General features: G+C 44.4%; 1 protein-coding gene across 7 annotated transcripts in view; it reads right to left on the bottom strand.

Moving 5' to 3' along the window:
• YPEL2 (yippee like 2) overlaps positions 1 to 18535 on the bottom strand; it is an 80593-nt gene that overhangs the window by 8759 nt on the left and 53299 nt on the right. The window contains exon 5 of one of the 7 annotated variants that reach the window (XM_072940238.1): positions 12403 to 16876. The exons of the other annotated variants lie outside the window; for them this stretch is intronic. Within the exon in view, the coding sequence (XP_072796339.1) occupies positions 16787 to 16876 (90 nt within the window). The 3' untranslated portion in view covers positions 12403 to 16786. Of the gene's footprint in view, positions 1 to 12402; positions 16877 to 18535 lie in introns of those variants that run through there. 7 annotated transcript variants of the gene reach the window in all.

Below are 18535 nucleotides of genomic sequence, written 5' to 3'. Positions count from 1 at the left end.
CAGGGCCTTTCTGCTACATTTGTTTCCCTGCCAACTCTTCCTTGTTCCTGTTACCTGGCAGGTTCTCATCACTGGGAGGGCATTGCCCCTCACCGGCTCAGCCCAGAGGAGCCCATCATGTCTTTGAAAACAGTTTTCTCCAAGGTCCCCACAGTCCTGCCTATGGATCTCCAGAAGCCAAAAAGCTGTGACCCGCAAAAGATAAAACTCATCATTCCTGCTGGACCCGCAGGCTAATCAGAGTCTTCGCTCTCTCACTCTCTCTCTCAGGATTGTTCTCCTCAGTTAGTGTTGGCTAAGTTGACATCAATGCCATCTACCACCTGCATGAAGGTTGTCCCTCAAGACTGTTGGGGAACCAGCCCAGACATCGGAGCCAGACAGCTGTGGATTTGAATCCCAGCTCCCCACTGTAACAAGCTTAGTGGCCTTGGGCAGGTCAGGAGCTTCCTCTGGGCTCAGGTTCCTTACATGCAAGAGGAGTAGAATGCGGTCTCTGCAGAGTGGATGTAAGAATTAGCCAAGAGGGATGCAAAGTGGATGGAACGTAGTAGGTGCCGTTGTTTCTGTACCAGCTATAAACACCCTGAGCAGAGCTCTGGCAGTGCCTCTTTTAGGACGGTGATTGATTGCTCTTTTAAGAATGGTGGCCAGGTCTCTATTTCACCAACCATTTGGCCACAGTAGCTCTTCAATCTGAGTATCACTAAAAAAAAAAAAAAAACAAAAAAAAAAAAAAACAGGTGAAAAGAGGACATTTCAGGACATGGTAAAGGGCATGGATCCCAGAATCTTGGATTGGAAGGAATCTTGAGAAAATTCGAGTCCAAGTTCTTGCCATCAGGCAGGATTGAATTTAAATTTCAGACAGATGGAAGTCTTTTCCAATACATAGTTGAGCAGGCATCACCACGCTGCCCCAGCAGAACTGTTCTGTGATCACACACACTTTATTACTCACTCACTTCTTCAATCAGTAATTCACAAGATGTTTACGGAGCAGTTACTATGTGCCGAGTACTATTCAAGTCACGTGGGATATGGGGGCAGGAAGACAAATTCTAGCCCTCATGGAGACCAGATATCTGTAGAGATTTAAAAAGAAAGAGAGACAGAATGGAAGGAAGGGAGGGGAAAAGGAGTTAGAGAAAAAAAGAACAAGAAGTGATACGAAGGAAATAAAACAAGGTAAGAGGATGGAGCGATGGGGTGAGGGTGATGAAGTGGGGCGGTCAGAGGAGACGCCACGTGAGCAGGGACCTGACCAGTGAGGAGGAGGCGGGCACAGCAGGATAAGGGATCTTCGTGTGGCTGTGGTTAGACTGCAGGTGCAAGAGCATGTAGGGCCTTGAAGATTGAATGTCATTCTAATTACAGGGTTTTAAGCAGAGGTCTGGCCTGATTAATGTTTTGAAAAGCTCCCTGTGGCTATTCTTGGAAATGAGCTACAAGGTGCATGGGTGACAGTAAGGAGACCAGGTAAGGAGGTTGTTGCCGAGTCCAGATAAGGGGAGATGGTGAAAACTGGCCAGATTTGAGATATACATTTTGAGGGTAGAGCTAACAGGACTTACCCGTAGGTTAGATATGGGGGCTGGGGAGTGGGGTGGCAGAAAAAGAGAAGTCAGAGGGGAGGGTAGAGCTCAGTGGCAGAGCACTTGCTCGGCATGCACAAGGTCCTGGGTTCGATCCCTGGTACCTCCATCTAAATAAACCTAATTACCGCCCCCCCCCGCCAAAGTGAAATAAAAAGTTTTTTTTTAAAAGAGAGAGAGAATTCAAAGATGACTGCTAGATTTTGAACCTAATAAACTGGTAGAATAGTAGTGCTGTTTAATAAGATGGGATTGTTTCGGAGAAATTATGTATTCCATGTCTTTCTCATTGCCTAGACTATATGTTCCTGAAGGCAGGGCCCCTAACTCTCTCATTCACTGCTGTGTACTCCGTGTCCTGGCACAATGGCTGGTTTGCAGAATGACAAAGCAACCACCTGCCAATGATTGAGTGTGTAGCCCGTGCCCAGCCCTGGAGTCATTTTCATTTAATCTGCACAAGAGAAATGTGAGGAGATACTTGTGTGAATCCTCATTTCACAAACAAGGAGTAGGGTTCAGAGAGGTTAATTGACAGCCTCAAGGTCTCCCAGGTGTTACACGGTGAAGCTTAATAATGGTGTGTGCGGCTGCAAACTCTAGGCTCTTCGCCGGTGTACCACACAGTCAGTCTTGGATGGGTAGGTGGATGGGTGGACAGATGCATCAAAGGATGGATGAATGGATAGATGGGAAGAAGTTAGCATCACATGCTGAAAATCATCTGTACCAAAGGGTCTCCCTGAGAGTAAAAGAAACTCAAACCGAAAGGAACTACCCCTGAAAGGCAAAAATAGAGGCACCAAGTACAAATTCCCACTAGAGTTATTTCCAAGAATTCAGAGGAGGTAGAATTCAGTCTCTAGGGGGAAACCATAGAAAGTTCTAAAAACCTTTGTCACATTAAAAAAGAAAACTTCGAAATCTGAAGAAATGATCTTTTCAGGGAGCATTTCCTAGTACTTTTTTCGGTGATCTGGGATTACTTTAAGAGCATTAGGATCACATGAAATATTTTTGATATTTGAAAAATATCTTCTGAGAACAAAGGCAGAAAAATACTGCTTATGAGCCAGGCAGCCCAGAACCTGGAGCTACTCAGGAGTGCCACTGATTACTTCCACGGCTCAATAAGTATATCAGATCTTAGCTATGGCCCATTCGAACCCAGTTTCCCAGTGTTCCTGGTAGGTGCTCTGCTAGACTACGACCTTCTCCCAGAGGGTAGCCTGCACCTAGTTCATGTCGACCTGGTGACCACGGTCAGGAAAGTGGGGCCCAGCCTCGATCCCTCCCCTTCTCTCGCTAAAATGACGTAAACACAAAACCTGTTGAGCACTTACTATGCCAGACGCTGTTCCCAACGCATGGCTCTCTTTTGATGTTTGCTGTGAGCGCTATGCTGGAGATGAGGACACTGAGGCCGCTGACTGGCCAAGTCACACTGCCAGGAAGAGTATGGAACCAGTGCCGTCTGGAGCCATAGCCTGGACAGCTAAACACCACATGACCTTGTGGTGAAACAATCCTCCATCCCGTGGACTCCGCCGTCTTAATCGTACCCTCAGGTGTCTCTTCCTCCCCATCCCCGTGGGCACTGCCCTGGTTAGGCATTTTATCTTTTCTCATCTGTGAAGTTGCCCCATCCTCCTAAATTACCTCCCTGCCTCCCTGTTACCTCCCATCCAGCCCTCCTGCCTCTCTCTTATCCTTCCTTCCATAACTGACCAAGCTGGGATCTGACACCTGTCGGACCAGGTCATGCTTCTGCTCAAAATCCTTTATTGGTTTCTTGTTGCCTGTGAGTTAAAAACCCTTATAAGGCCCTTCAAATACCTGGTGCCAGCCTCATCCTTCTCTCCTGCTGTTTCCCTTGAAACCCGTGTTCCAGGCGGACCAAACACGCGCTCTCAGGTATGAACGCTATGCTTCTTCCTTTTCTCGTCTGTGCAACACCCCCCCACCCCATGTGCACGGGCACCTGTGCACACGCACACACGCACACTCCTTGTCTATTCCGTGATTCCTCTTTATTCTCTGAGACTCAGTTGCTAAGATGCCTTCTCCGTGAAGCCTTTCCTCACTCTCAATCCCATAGAGGCACCGCTTCCCTCTCTTTGGCATTGTGCCTTCATAGCACTGATACAACACGTAGTTTTTTTTATTGTAATTTTCTGTTTACAAACTGTTTCTTTCTAAGATTGTAAGGTCCATGAGGGTGGTACTATTGTGTATCCCCAGCATCTGTGCATATTTATAAATCTTTGTTAAATGAGTAAAGGAATGACTTGTTGAAATTAATTGATTTTCGAAGTAGATTTCAAAATCTGGGCAACATTTGGTTCTCACTTTCCCATTGTTAGACTTCTCTACCTGGGGATTCCTGCTGCCGAGGGGCTCTGGTTGAGACTGAATGTCATAGTGGCTAACAAAGAGGACTCACATTACCTGGTTTTAAAACCTGGGACTACCATCTGCTAGCTACAGGTGGGCTCTTAAGGAAGTTACCCTCTCACTCAGCCTCAGTTTTCTCTACTATAAAACTGAGTTAATAATAGGACCTATCACAGGGCTAATGTGAGGGCTAATAAAAAAAAGACCATGTGGAGCATTTGGTGGCTGGCACAGAGCTAGTGCTCAATACGTATGTGCTATTATTAGTAGCTATTTTCCTGACAGCTTTGCTTGACCCCATTGTGTCACCATCACTTTTTGAACCAAATGTCTGGAGTCTGGTTCTCAAACACGAAGGCTCAATTTCAGCACACTCTCCATTCGCCAAAGTATTGGGCCATGCCTTGGGGAATACAGAAGCATCTGACAGCTGAAGGCAGGAGTCGCCTTTTGCTTGTAAGTCATGATTTATTGCTTAGAAACCGAAAGTAAGCCTTGCTAACCAGTCAGCAGATTACCTGAATTCAAAGTTCCCGTCCCTCTGCCCCCTGGCTCTCCCTTGCATTTGGTAAAAGAGAGGTGATTGGTAGAGGCAGTTTTGGATACGAGCAGCAATTTCTCCTTGGAGGAAAGAAAGTGGGACACAGAATGTCAGGGCTGGCTGTAGGGTGCTTTTTTCCTTCTGCAGGCTGCACAGAGGTGTACAAAGTGACCTTAGGTAAACAAAATCCCCAGTGTGGGTCCCAAACCCAGCTGGAGGAAATGCCCTCCTTTCAATTTTCATACATGAGGGGGTTGCAGTCTCTGTTTCAGACCTGAGTCTTCTAGATCTCTATTCAAGCAGCCTCTTTTATTAGAGGTCATGACAGTCTCAATGGAACCTCAAACTAAATGGCCAAGACATAAATTGCAAGATTATCCCACAAATGTGTCTGCCAATGAAGTGAATGAGAAGCGACAAGGAAAAGAACAAGATGATTGCTCAAAAGAATTCAAAGACTCTTCATGTCAAATCACTTTCTAAAGAACTAAAAAAAAAAAAACAACATAATTTTGGGTCAAGGGTGAGGACTTGCTTTGAATGTACAACCTTTTATAATCATGTTACATGTGGCTATTTTAGCAATGCTATTGTCCCAACTATCTTTCTGGGAGAGCTGGCATTTCTGGTTTAAAGGAGCCTAGGTTGGAAAACAGGAGTTAACAAAAAGTGATAGGTTTTATCATCTATGCAGAGAGCAGAAGTGGATTTTTCCAAATGGATTAACAGAAAATTTGGCCAGGAGGGGAGGGTATAGCTCAGTGGTAGAAAGCATGCTTAGCATGCAGGAGGAGGTCCTGGGTTCAATCCCTAGTACCTCCATTAAAAAAAGAAAAGAAAAAGAAAAAGAAAAAAGAAATCAGGCTGGAAAGATTATGAGATCCCATACCTGGGTCCCTCTTCCCAACACCTGCTCTCTCTCTTCTTTATTTTTTCATTCTTGCCTTTATGTTTTCTTATGAAGCAAAATATGTTTTTGTTTATTATGTGAAGTTACTCTTCAATTTCCTCTTGGTTTTACTTTATTTGGTCAGATAGGATTTTCTGCACATTCATCCCAAGGGAGAAATGTGGCAGGAGAAATAAGGAAGAAAATAAAGAGTATCTACACCTATCAGAATGACTAAACTGAAAAATAAACAGACAGACAATTTCAAGTGCTGGCAAGAACTCTCATGCACCGCTGCTGGGAATGCAAGATGGCACAACTGCTTTGGAAAAAGTTTGTTAGTTTCTCCTAAATTTAAACATCCACTTGCATATGATCCAGCAATCTCATTTCTAAGAATCTACCCAAGAGAAGTGAAAAAGTATACAAAATACATACAAGAGCCTGTCCACAAATGTTAATAGCAGCTTTTTCATAATATCCAGCAACTGGAAACAAAACAAATGTTCATCACCTGGTGGGTAATAAATAAATAAAAAGGAATGACCTACTGAGCAATGTAACAACATGAATGAACCTCTAAAGAATTATGTTAAGGCATTACAAAAGAATCCAGATTCAGAAGGCTACATACATATTGTATGGTATTCTGGAAAAGGCAAAACTACAGAATAGAAGTCAGATCAGTGGTAGTCAGGAGCTGGCGATGCAAGAAGTGTGTTCATTATAAAAGGGACATGAAGGAACTTTTTGAGGTGATGGAAAGAGTCTATCCCTTGATTGCGGTGATGATTAGTTACATGACTGTACACATTTGGCAAAACTCATAGAACAATATAGCTCCCTAGACCTGAAGAGAGTAGGGAAGAGAGAGGAAGAGGAAATGATCAGAGAGAATAGTGGGGCCTGGAGATGCAAAGGCTGAACATAAAGGGACCCACAGGAAGGATTAGGGCGCATGTTCACCACTTCCCAGCCTGTGATCGAGTGATGGACAACCTTGCATTGCCTGTGTCCAGGCCATGCTGGTGAGGACTTTCCTTGGGCAGCAGATAGCACATCACCCTCTGACCAGCCAGCTAAAATGACTCAACTTTGATTCCCTAAGAGTTTGCTCAGCTCTTTGTCCAACATACACCAGGAGGAGACATCCTCCTCCTTGCTGTTACGGGAGTGACTGCCAGCTACCCGACACTCCCTGCACTTGAACTTGGTTAGACTGAATGAAACCATTTGAGAACCTTCACTCCCACCAGGAGATGTTCCACGTTAGTTACCTTTCCCGTCTTCTGAACTTCTCTCTTGTACCTTGTTTCCAATGGAATGAAGGTAAAAGCCAAAGCAATCTGCACCCCCACCCGCACCATATATTTGATGAATATCACTAATTTCCTTTTGCATTGGGGTCAAAAAGAATTCTTTTGTTGGAAGACCATCAGTTCAACAGCTTTTCACTGGCCAGCTCTAGAGTCTGGGTCCCTGCCCAGGAGGAAGTCTTAGGGAAGGAGATGGACAATCAACCTGGTAAAGACCTCCACAGAGGACTGGGTCAAGTGCTACAAGGACCCAGTGGAAGACGGGCAGCAAGGGGCCCCTGGGAACCCTTTCTAGAACCTTGCTTTCTAGTCCAAACCAGGAATTCCTGTCTAACTCTGACCTTTTCTTCAGTGGGCAGCCTTCACTCCCCCTTGTTAAACAAGCATTCCCTGAAGAGATTGAGAAAGCTCCTTGGGGGTGGGGAAGGTGTAGCTCAAGGGGTAGAGCACATGCTTAGCATGCATCAGAGGTCCTGGGTTTAATCCCTAGTACCTTCTCTAAAAATAAATAAATAAACCGAATTACTGCCCCCCGGCCCTACCCCCTCACCCTCCGCCAAAAAAAGAAAAAAAAAGAAAGAAAACTCCCTGAGGGCAGGGACCTTATCTGTTCTCCCTGAGGGCAGGGACCTCATGTGTTTATCCCTAGCTCACTCCTGGCTCCTAAAGACTAGTTGAGAGAACACGTTAAGTTATTGTATTTGGGGATATTGAGTATTTGTTAAATATACAGACACAAAGAAATAAAAAAAACATGGTCAGAAAGTGCATGCAAAGAAGAGGATCATTATAAATGAGCCTCCTAATAACCCTTGTCATCTGACCAGTGGTTCACGTGCATTTTCCCACTTCAAATATCATACACCAATGCCTTGCCTTCACCAACACTAAAGGAACACTAATCAGCATTTTTTTTTTTAGCTCTCAGGTGCCAGGCATTATCTCACTTTGTCCTTACAGCAGCCCTCTTTTACAGAGGACTCAACTGAGCCTCAGAAGGGAACCAACCTATCCAAGGTCACACAGCAAACTAGAGCCTGGAAGCCTGCTTTTTAATCCCTTCTGCCTGGTCGTCTCCTGCCCACAGGCAGAAAAAAATCTCTGCATTCTTCTGTTGAGCGCTACCTGTCTTATCTCTTTCAGGCGAGCTTCCCTTGGGCTAAATCTAGCTCTACCCAAGGCAAGATGAAGTATCTCAGGCAGAGGACACAACAGGTCCAAACCAGTCATCTCAGTGGTAACTCTGACCTCTTCTTTGCAAGATGACTACCCACTCCCTCTGGTTAAACAGAAACTCCCAGAGATTCCTCCTACAGCCAGGGCTCTCTCTTTCCTCAGCCCTCCTCCCTCAGATGGCCGGCTTTCTCACTGGTACCACTTCTTTACAATATTGAGATATAAAACCAAAATGAAACCTGAGCCTTGGGTACGTCTCATCACCATGGAAACAACTGCAACCCGGAGTGCCTCCAGGAGATGTGGGTGCTGTTCTTCCAATGGAAATAAGGGTTTGGGAACTGGATAAAGCTAAAACAAGCTCCTGTTGGGTTAGTGACAGTTTTCATAATAAACACCATGCTCATGCTCGGTGTCAGATTATGTCAACAGCAGCATTATCAACTTATATTTTCAATTTCCGACACCGTGCTGGCTCGGTGCAGAACATACCAGCCAAATGAACGCCAGCTCAAATTATCCTACTTTTGTGAAGGGATGTTTTAAACTCTATTAAGGTGGCTCAAAGAATGTGGTAGGGGAAAAAAAAACAGTAATAAATTTCAAGAGCATTCTGTAGATGAATTTTTGTTTCTGGGAATGGGAAACCAAAATTTTCCCAAGAGACTCCATTATTAAAGCCATAAATAAAACATCCCTGATTGAACTACTTGGTTGCAGTGGTTGCGTGGCTGTGCCCTGGAGAAGTGGCTCGGAATTGGAGGCGGGCAGCCCAGGGGAGGCTGGGGAGGTGAGCAAGTCTGAGAACATTCTGCTGCTTCTCCCACGTGTTGCCCTCACATCAGACCAGGATATAAGGATAATGAGCAATTTTAGCTCTATGGAAGATGACCAAAGATGGTTACTATAAACATCTCAAACAGGATCCTAAAATTCAAGGATGTTTTTCTAGCTGACACCCTTCCTTTCTTTCCATACAAGTACATACACTCCTCTTGAAGTGAAAGCTGGCAATGTGTTGCGGGGACAATTAGCCTAACTGCCTGGGTGCTCTGGGTTCCAGTTCTGTTGTTTACCAGGCCAGTGACCAAGCGCTGGTTGCTTAACCTCCCTGGATGTCAGTCTCCTTTGCAGAGGTGGGTTGGAGGGATGAAAACTGGATCCTAAATGTTCTATGTGCTAGCAGTGCTTATAACAGTGAATTCTAATCAGCCAGGAAAAAAAAAACAAAAACCAAAAACAGACAGTGACACATGCTAAGGCCTATTTGGTCTGGGCAATGTAGTGGGCACTTTCTGGCTATTATCTGAGCCTCACAATAACTTGTGTGGTTGCTGGCACCCCCGGTTTACAAAGGATAGAAACTAGTCCTGAGAATTGCAGTGACTTCCTCTCCCTCCCTCCCTCTCATAGACCAATGTCTAAGAGGGCAGTCAGGCTTCAAATCCCCGTCTGTCCAACTCCGAAGCCAGCCTCCTTTCCATCTGACCCTGCTAAGATCTGAGCGTGGGATAAATCGCGAACATTTAATTCCAAATAAATATACCTCCATAGTTCTATCAGAGCTTTCAAATAATTTGCAAATGCCTTGAAAAATTCAGCTTCTCTAGCTCTTCTGTCTCTCATCAAAAAAACGATCCCACAGTACTTGGGAATTAGAGGAATCTTCACAGAATGTGAATTTTTAATCCTTGGCTTCTTCAACCTGGCCTGGAGCACCGGCCCCAAATTGCCCCATAGAGATGTTGGTATGTGTTAGAATACTTTAGTTACTTCCGCACTGATAAGTTTTATCTTTTTAAATCAGTCTGAACAACTGAAAGTAACACTTTTTTCTTTTCTTTTCCCTTCAAGAGAAACAAAAAAAAGTCATAGTTGCAATCACAGGCCTGAAATCCTATAAAGTAAAAGCGTAATACAACAACTCTTCCTCCGTTCTGAGCTCCTGGCTTCCAATGTAAGAGCCAGGGTTTCCATTTCATGAAAAAGTAAAATAAGAGTGAACAAAATAGCCATGACATTTTGGGTGTGTGCTGAGTCTGATCTTCCAGAAAGTTTCCTATTTGATAGTTACTCCTGTTTCCTGAATGGCTGACTGGGGCCACAGACATGGTGTGGGCTTCAGAATCAGAGCAAGAGTTAAAAATCCCAGCTCTTTAAGGGACGCGTTATTCATGCTCTCTAGAGCCTCAGTTTCTCCCTCTGTAAAATGGGGGTGTTTGCTTCACAGGGTTGTTGAGAAATTAAACAAGTAATATACACACAGAGCAAACACAATAGTCTTCTTTATCCCATTCTCAAAGTCAAAATAGACTTAAGCAATTCGTAATAGTAACAATCATTTTATTATTGTCTCCTCACTGGCACTGGGCTAGCCCTTTCCATAGACTGCCTTTTTATTACGGGAAACCAGTATTTGAAACCAGGTGCTCTAATTTCAGTGCTTGCCCTGTGCCCTGCTCTAGGACACGAGCCATTTATTGGGTTCAGATTAAAGGATTTATGAGCAATTGCTTCTGCAGGAAACAGCTGCCTGAGGGTGGTGGTCCATGTGGCTGGATGTTTGGCCAACAGTAGGGAAGGCCATGCATAATCCTTTGTTCTCACTCAGCACATCTAGTACCCCTGATTTTCTGCTCTCTGGGGTTAGTTTCTTGCCTGGACTAGGCTCATTAGATGTCCAAAAAGTGCTATCTGAATAAATAAATGCAAATTAATAAGCTGACTGTTCATGGTATGACCATTTACTTCATGTAACATTTAACGCTAACTTCTCCATTCTTCTCTTAGGGAAACTAACATGTTAAACAGATTTTTTTATGCTGCCAATTCTCCACCATTCACATTAATTCAGTAAATACCTGCTATTGAGAGGCCAAAGATGACATATGTAATCCACTGCAGGGCATTAAAAAACAATAAAGCCCCGCTTATTATATTCAGCTATGGAATACATGATACCTTTCAGGTAGCAATGAACTTTGTGGCTTTGTTTACATTAATTTTCTATTTTGCATCCCCCGAACACTTACTTACTAAGCAGTCATGGTAGGCAGACTGGGTAAGGGTCCTGTGAAGCCACGCTAGAATTAGGGCTGGAGGAAAAGAGGCTGAAATTGGGAGCATGATATAGGGAAAGAACACAGGGCTGTGAAGTCAGACAGGCTATGATTCCTGACCCTGTCATTAGCTAGGAAACCTTACAAACCTCAATTTCATCAGCTACCCAATGCAGATGATCAGCATTTGTCATTGCTTTCCTACAGGTGGTTAAGAGCTCCTAGGAAGTACCTTGTACCGCTTAAGTCACATACACTAAGCACCCAACACAGAGTCTGATGCAAACCAGGCTCTCAATGAACATTAGAGCTCTCCCCTCACTTTCTTCCAGCCTGAACTCCAAGACAGCCCCCGTAGGCTATGAGAGCTTGGAAGGGTGAGAGGGATCCAAACATGGCTGGTTTGAGACTGGTTGTCTCCTACACACGTTATCTTTTCTCTCCTCCCTGCCTGCCAAAGGCAAACAAAGAAATGATAACAGGCATAGCCACCGAACCAAAACAGGTCACAGGAAGAAGATAATGCACTCAAGGACAAACAAAAGTCAACTGTAGGTGGGCCCAGAACGGGCAAGTAAAAATTCTAGGAGAGTAGAGAAGGTATTTCCTATTTTATAGGACTTTTAAAATATTATCGCCAATGTGAAAACACACAAACGCCTCAATGCGTGTAGCTTTAATGCAGTCTTTGCTTTAGGTGGGAACTTCACCAGTTATGGAGGCAAGCTTTTGAAAAAGTGCTTTAAAATTGAGTATGAGTTGATGATGTCCAGGCAAATTGGTTTGGCCTGTTAAATGAGGCCACCAGAATACTAAACTGTTCTTACAATGGCTGGATAGGCAAGACTGTGTGTGCACATGGACGAGACTGGAGGAAACATACTTGGGAAACAAAAACAGCTGCTTTACAGGATGGTTGAATCTGCCTTGCCCAGTTAAAATCTAATGGATGCTTAGTATTTGTCCAGAGAGTGAGAAGACTTGATTTTCCACACATTGTAACTGAGTATTTATCTCCCTTTGTTAGCCAATCATTCAGAGATAATGCTGCCTCTTTTTGACATTATTTTGTTGTTCTGCTTCTTTTTCCCCTTCATCTAATGCAATTCTATCTCCACCAAAGAAACCAGCATAAACAAAAAAAGGTTGCAGAATCTAAGAAAATGGGCTTCAGTAGACAGAAATGATAAAAGGTCACTCCTGCACTTCTGATCTCTAAAGCCAGAAGTTTTTGTACATAAGCAGGAGACCTGATTTGTATTCATTAATCAGCCAACTTGTCCTTGGAGAATATAACCCCTCAGGGTCTCAGCTGACAGATCTGTGAATGGGGTTTAACAGGACCTCCTGCAGGCCTTTCAGTTACTTTAAATGGTAAATGGCAAGATACAGAACTGCTGGGTCAATTGAGACAAATGAGCCCTGCAAAGAATTAATATTTGAAAACTTTTATTTTCTCAAATGAGCACCAACACAGATTGGAAGTATGACAGAAACAATGCACTTTTCTCTAATACTGAATCACTATGTACAAATACAGGAAAAGGTGAAGACAAATTATTTGAAAAAAAAAATCATCTTTGTTATTGAAGCAAAGTGACCTGGAAATGCCACTAAAAAAAAAAAAAGATAAAAGAAAAACAAAACCCAAACCCAACAAATACAGTTTGTAAACACAGGCATAAATAGACAGATTCTGTACTGAAAGATAGTCTCTGCAGGTTGGAAAAGGTAACTGACTCACTGACTTTCACCAAAATGTTATAGAGAAACACACGGCAGATAGAATTTGGTAATATGAGAACAGCTTGTTTCTTCTTGGCTTTACCTTTCACTGCTGGCAGAATTTCATGACTGTATTTTTATTTTGAATACTAAATATCTCTTTCCTCTACCTAGACCACTAGCATGTTTTCTCGTTCGAGACAGACTCTTTTTTAAAATATGTAAGTTGACTGTGTTCAAGATTTGATTTCCCAGCCTCTTCCTGAACCTGAGGCAATCTGACCTTAAAAAAAAACTTTTAAAAAAAGCTGTTTACCTACAAGGTATGTGTATCATGTTGACATTCCTTCAACCCAGACCAACTTTACATTTAACATGATGTGGATGGTGTGGCTTCCACGATGAGAGCCCTGGATCCATGATGAGTACACTCACATCTCAGTGAGAAACACAAACAACTAACTTCCTTACAGTCTGTAAAAGCTGAGCACACAAAGAGAGACAAAGGGGCCAACAGGCAACAGCTCCATGCTCGGGAACACAAAATCCTCGAGGTCTGTGCTGCTGGTCCACTCAGAAACAACCACCAGAGTGAAAGAGAAGAAAAATCTTATGTGCCCAAGGTGTAAACTGTAGGTATAGTGTCCCCAGTTAAAAATGAAAACAGGAGGCACAATTCAAAGTGCTTACACACACACACAGACACACAGACACATACTTAAAAACAAGACTCCCATCTGTTGGAAATTCTTCCAACAAGAGGAATCACTCTAAGTTGATAAATTTATTTGATTTTATTTATTTTCTTTTCTAGCCAATAATGGGCCAAGAAAATATTTTAATTCTCAATCTGGTAATGTACTGCAGAGTCTGTTCCACTGGGGAAAAAAATGCAGAGAGGCACTGCTTTATTGCCTCCGTCCAGACTAAAGTGATGGAGATCTTTTTTTAAAAAAAAAAGAGTGTATTGGTGATCAATCACTGTTTCCCTTAAAATATACTTCAAGAAATGCTGAGGAAACCACAGAATTTAAAAATGAAAATAAAAAGTGCTCTCAGGGGATCTGAGAAGACAGCACCAAATATATTATTTAAAAAATTAAATATTATTTACAAAAGTATATTTCACAAGCAACTGTTTCTTATATATCCACTTGCAAATCTTTTTGTAAAGGGGATACCTCTCTTTCACACACTGATCCACCAGTAAAGATACACTCCATCCTACCTCCAGGATCTTACTGTCATAGGAGTTGGGGGAGCACTCAATCAGGCCCAGCTGACAATCTGCAGACACCAAGCTCGGCTGTGATTCGTGTTATGTCCAGTCAACCCATCAGCAGCCTGAGACTAATATCCCGGGGCGCGGGGCTGGTTGTAACTCTGGGCCGCCAAGGCCATGTGACCCGGGGTGGCACAGGGGAGATGGAACGAGAGTTTGACGGCTGGACTTCAGTTGAAAATGAAGGCAGCTGCTGGCTGAGGTATAGAACTTCATGCCTTTCCCTTCCCCACGTCACCCTCTCCCCTTCCCTACTCCCCGCACCCCACCCAAGCTTTCCCATTGAACTCCAATTCCCCGAACCGACCAGGGGTGAATGGACGAGGTCTTTGGTTATGCTCTGAGTCGATAATTTGGTGAGGAAATTAAAAAATGAACTGACTGAGGCCTTGAGTTGATGCATCTCCATCTCTCCAATACTACTGGATGTTAGACAGACAAGCCAGGAATGGAGCTAAAGTTATAAGAAGCACTTTTGGTTTCATTGACACAAAGGGAAAGCCTAATGAGTTTTTTTTTTTTTCTTTCTTTCTTTCTTTTTTTTTAAATTCCCCTGTAGTTGCAGAAAAACCAACATTCTGCTCAGATCTCTCGCACCAAGTAGGGTGCCCTGCACCCACTGGCTACTCAATGGATAGTAACTGACAAAACACCAGAACCAGGGTCTGCTCTGATCCATGCAACAGGCAGAGGCCCATCCCCACGGAAGAACAGTGGCACATTGTTCTGCCCCTTGAAAATTCTAGGGCACCCCATGTCCAGTTTCTGTGTAACCACACTCCATTTTTCAGTTTTCAAGATAAAACACCTACCCATGTTTAACCCCCATTTTCTTTTTATGGAAAGGACTGCCCACAGCCAGGACTCTCCCTGAGTAAAGGGGCTAACCAGAATACGTAAATGAGGGCCACTACCTTCAGGGTGGATGGAGGGGGGAATCTGATTGCTGTGCTGGCAAGCCAGCTTAGGAATGTAAAAGTTGGGAAAAAAAATGCTACTGCTAACCCTGGGGTACCCAGCTTGCAGGGCAGGACCACCCCCACCTCGGGGCCCTCCTTCGGTACTCAGCACAGAGACACAAAAAAGGGCATTTCCTCAAGAGACTCACTGCCTCTGGAAATGCGGTGCAACTCTGACAACGTCCTGGGTTGGCTGCTTTAATCTTGGTAAGAAGTTTACAGATTCTTGTCTCCACGAACTCACTCCGTTGTGACTTTTCAGGTGAACTTTCCTTACGGGCTCAGCCTACTTGGGGAATGAAATGCTGAGAATTACCTAACATAACCTACACATATCTTAGCAATAATAGTATTTCCGGCCTAAGCGATGAAATTAACTCAGTTAAATGAGTTTTCCGTCATGCAAGGCGTACTGGCTAAACTGCTGTAGAACAGACTTCACAGTGTTGATTAAATGTAACGAACTTCTCTCTCTCTCATGAGTCTTACAGGGATTTGTTCTCCACTTCCCTGATACAACTTCGGATGGGGAAGGTGGGGTGGGTGGCAATACTGGATGTCTGACATCAAATCTAAGCCATCCTCGTTGCTGGAACATACTGACAGACTTCTCCCCACACAAGAACAAGGAGAACGGGGAGGAGCATGAGGAATTTGCCAGCCAGGTTATCACTAAGCTCGAAGCCTTGGGACTTCGCTTTCCACGATCTACCACGACAGAACTGGAGAAAAACACCCCCAAACTCTACGTACAAAGAATTGCTGATGTCAGTGAAGCCATAGCAAACCAAAGAAGAAAGATGCACCTGACTTGTAATGGTTCAAACCTAAACTATTCCCGGCAATGCCCTACCCCACCCCACTTCCTTGCCACAATGCTCTTCTCTTATTAAGGTTCAGAAGAAAGGTCAGGCAGAATTGCTAACTGGTTCTGCTTCATATTTTCTCTGGCCCACTGTCTGAACCACTTCTGCAGGAGCTCCCAAGCAGCACCCCGCCCCGCTTTGTTCCCTGTTCTCCTTAGTTACTGATTTTACTTGGTTGCTAGTCAAAGCCTTTGGGATGTTTGGAACTTGCACCCATTGCAAATGGCAGTCCCCTCCCCTGTACAGCGGCTGAAGAGGCAAAGAAGATTATCCAGAGGAGCAGTGAGGCATCAGGGTCCTCAGAACCACCTGGGCTTCTGCCGAGTCTCTCACTGCTGCCAGGACACTCCCCGGCTCGGCCCAGGAGAACCGGGCGCCTGCCCCACCAGCTGGAATGAGGGCTATTTCTTGTGCTCATCCACTAACCTGGCACATTTGGTGTCAGGAGCAGAAGCTTCTGATCAGAGAATGCAGCCATGAGGTATTTTTTTTTTTCTCTTTGTCCATTTCAAGCCTAGTTACCAGGTCTCCAGGAGCAGCACAATTTTGTTCCTACCTCTCCCTTCCCGTCCCCTCCCCACCCCGGGACCCTCGCGGTTCCCTCGTCCTCACACCCCCGTGCTGTGCCACTGTTCTCCTGATAAGGGGCCATCAGGCAGCTCTTCCTGGGCCTCGGGGCCCTTCTCAAAGTGGGCTGCCGCCATGCGGACAGACATCTGTTCCTTCTGTTGTTTCGTTTTCAGCCAACACTCGAACAGAGAGAGAAGCCAGGATCAACTCACAAACAGATACAAAGCAAAGAGACAGAGAGACAGCGATTTAGAGGCCGGTCACCAGAAAGATGGCGTCAGGGTGGGAGAATGCCCCAGATGGCAAGGCCCCTAAATGGATGGAACCAAGTGTTCAGTCACTCTCTCACGCTTGGGTAGAATGTTCGGTTGGATGGCGTTCACGCGGACACTGGATTGGGGAGACACTCTCCGCTCAGTCCCAGCCATTGTCCTTGATCATGTGTGCTAGCTCAATGATGTATTTGCCTTCTTTATATTTCTGGCTGCTTTCAAAGGCATGTTCCTAGGAAACACAAAGGAAGAGAAAAGACACCAGGTGACTGCTGGAGCAAAGGTGGGGCCAATGACAGGCATCAGGACCACTGACGCCTGGCCCCAGCTCCACACAGATGCCCTGAGAGAATTCCCACCACTCAAGCACGCTATGTCCCCTTCGCTTAACTACAGCACTGAGGCAATGCCAGGACTTCCACAACATTTACAAGAGAATTTAAATATTTTTAAATTTAAATATTCTAAATTTAAACAGACATGATTTAAATATTCTAAATATTTTCTCAGTATTTGCAATCGGGTTTTTTCAGGATCTTTGCTCATTCGCTTCTTTGCCCAAACATCACCATCTCAGTCAGCTCTTTCCCAACGACTTTACTGAAAATCACCACTTTCCCTGCAGCAATCCTTCCCTGTATCTCCGTCTTGTCCTGCTTTATTTTCCTCCCCAGCACTTGTCACGTTCAAACATGCAGTATAACGTGCATACCTATTTTGTGTATTGTCTGCCTCCCACTGCCTCAATATAAACTTCATGGAAGGCAGAGATTTTCATGTTTTGTTCACTGATATATCCTTAGTGCCTAGAAACCGCTTGGCACATAACAGATCTTTAATAATAAATGCTAAATGAATGAATGAATAGATTATAATATTTATACATATAAATAAAATCTCAGGGGCACTTGGTTGCTGATGCTAACCAGAAATCTGCCCTATGGCTGTATCCACCAAGTTCCCTGTCATTATTTTAAACTGGGCTTTGTTAGGCTTAGAGAAGACATGCAGGGAGAGAAACAAAGTATACTGTGAGGCCAAACATGGGTCTCTTTTCCATTTCTTATCTTGCTATTTCCACGTCAGAAGTGTTAACTTTGTTTTTCCCTCACTGCCTTTCTCCAGGGAGACAGGAGCTGCGAGAACTCCAGGCGGAAGAACCTGGCCGCCCTCGAGCCCTACGCAGCTGCCAGGCTTCCAGAGGGAAAACCCAATACAAACCAGCTGGGAGGTTATCATCTGAAACTTTCAGCACTGCAGGCTCTCCCAGCTAATAAGCCCCACAGAAAGAAGTCCCACATAAGTGTAAGATTAAGGTGATATTCTATTTGCACACATAGACACATAAAACATCCTGGTGCATCATCTGAAAAACACTGGGCTTCAGAGAGCCATCAGATGGCGATGCCCGATGTGCAGAGCAGTGGACCTCAGCTCTCCCTCCTGAGTCCCACAAATTAGGAGGCAGCTAAATCCTACTGTCAGTAGGTTCTGGGCAGCATTTACATGAACTGTATCTCCTATTCTAGAGTTCAGGGATTCTAGGTCTCAGAATGAGAGTTCAGACTGGAGTCTCTTGTTAACAGAGGACCATTCCACAGAGTGGAGAGCGGAGGGGCACCGAGAGAAAGTGCAAACACCACACACATACAGGAGTTGCGGGCTCAGCAGTAATTTCCCTGACACCTCATTATCCCCCAGCTCCGTCTGTGTGTGTGCGTGTGATATGTACACAACAAAGGAATGTGGTTTGGGAATAAGATCTATTGTTCCACAGTAGTGTGTTTGTGGGGAAGCGGGTGGGGGGAGGAAAAAACAAAACTAAAGGAAAGTGACAGTGGGCCCCTATTAAACAAACAAAAAAACTCAAAACAAAAATAAAAACAAAAGA

Source organism: Vicugna pacos, chromosome 16 (assembly GCF_048564905.1).
Source record: "Vicugna pacos chromosome 16, VicPac4, whole genome shotgun sequence".
Lineage (NCBI taxonomy): Eukaryota > Metazoa > Chordata > Mammalia > Artiodactyla > Camelidae > Vicugna > Vicugna pacos.
The sequence above is the reverse complement of the archived record's forward strand: the minus strand, read 5'-3'. Positions and strand labels throughout refer to the sequence as shown.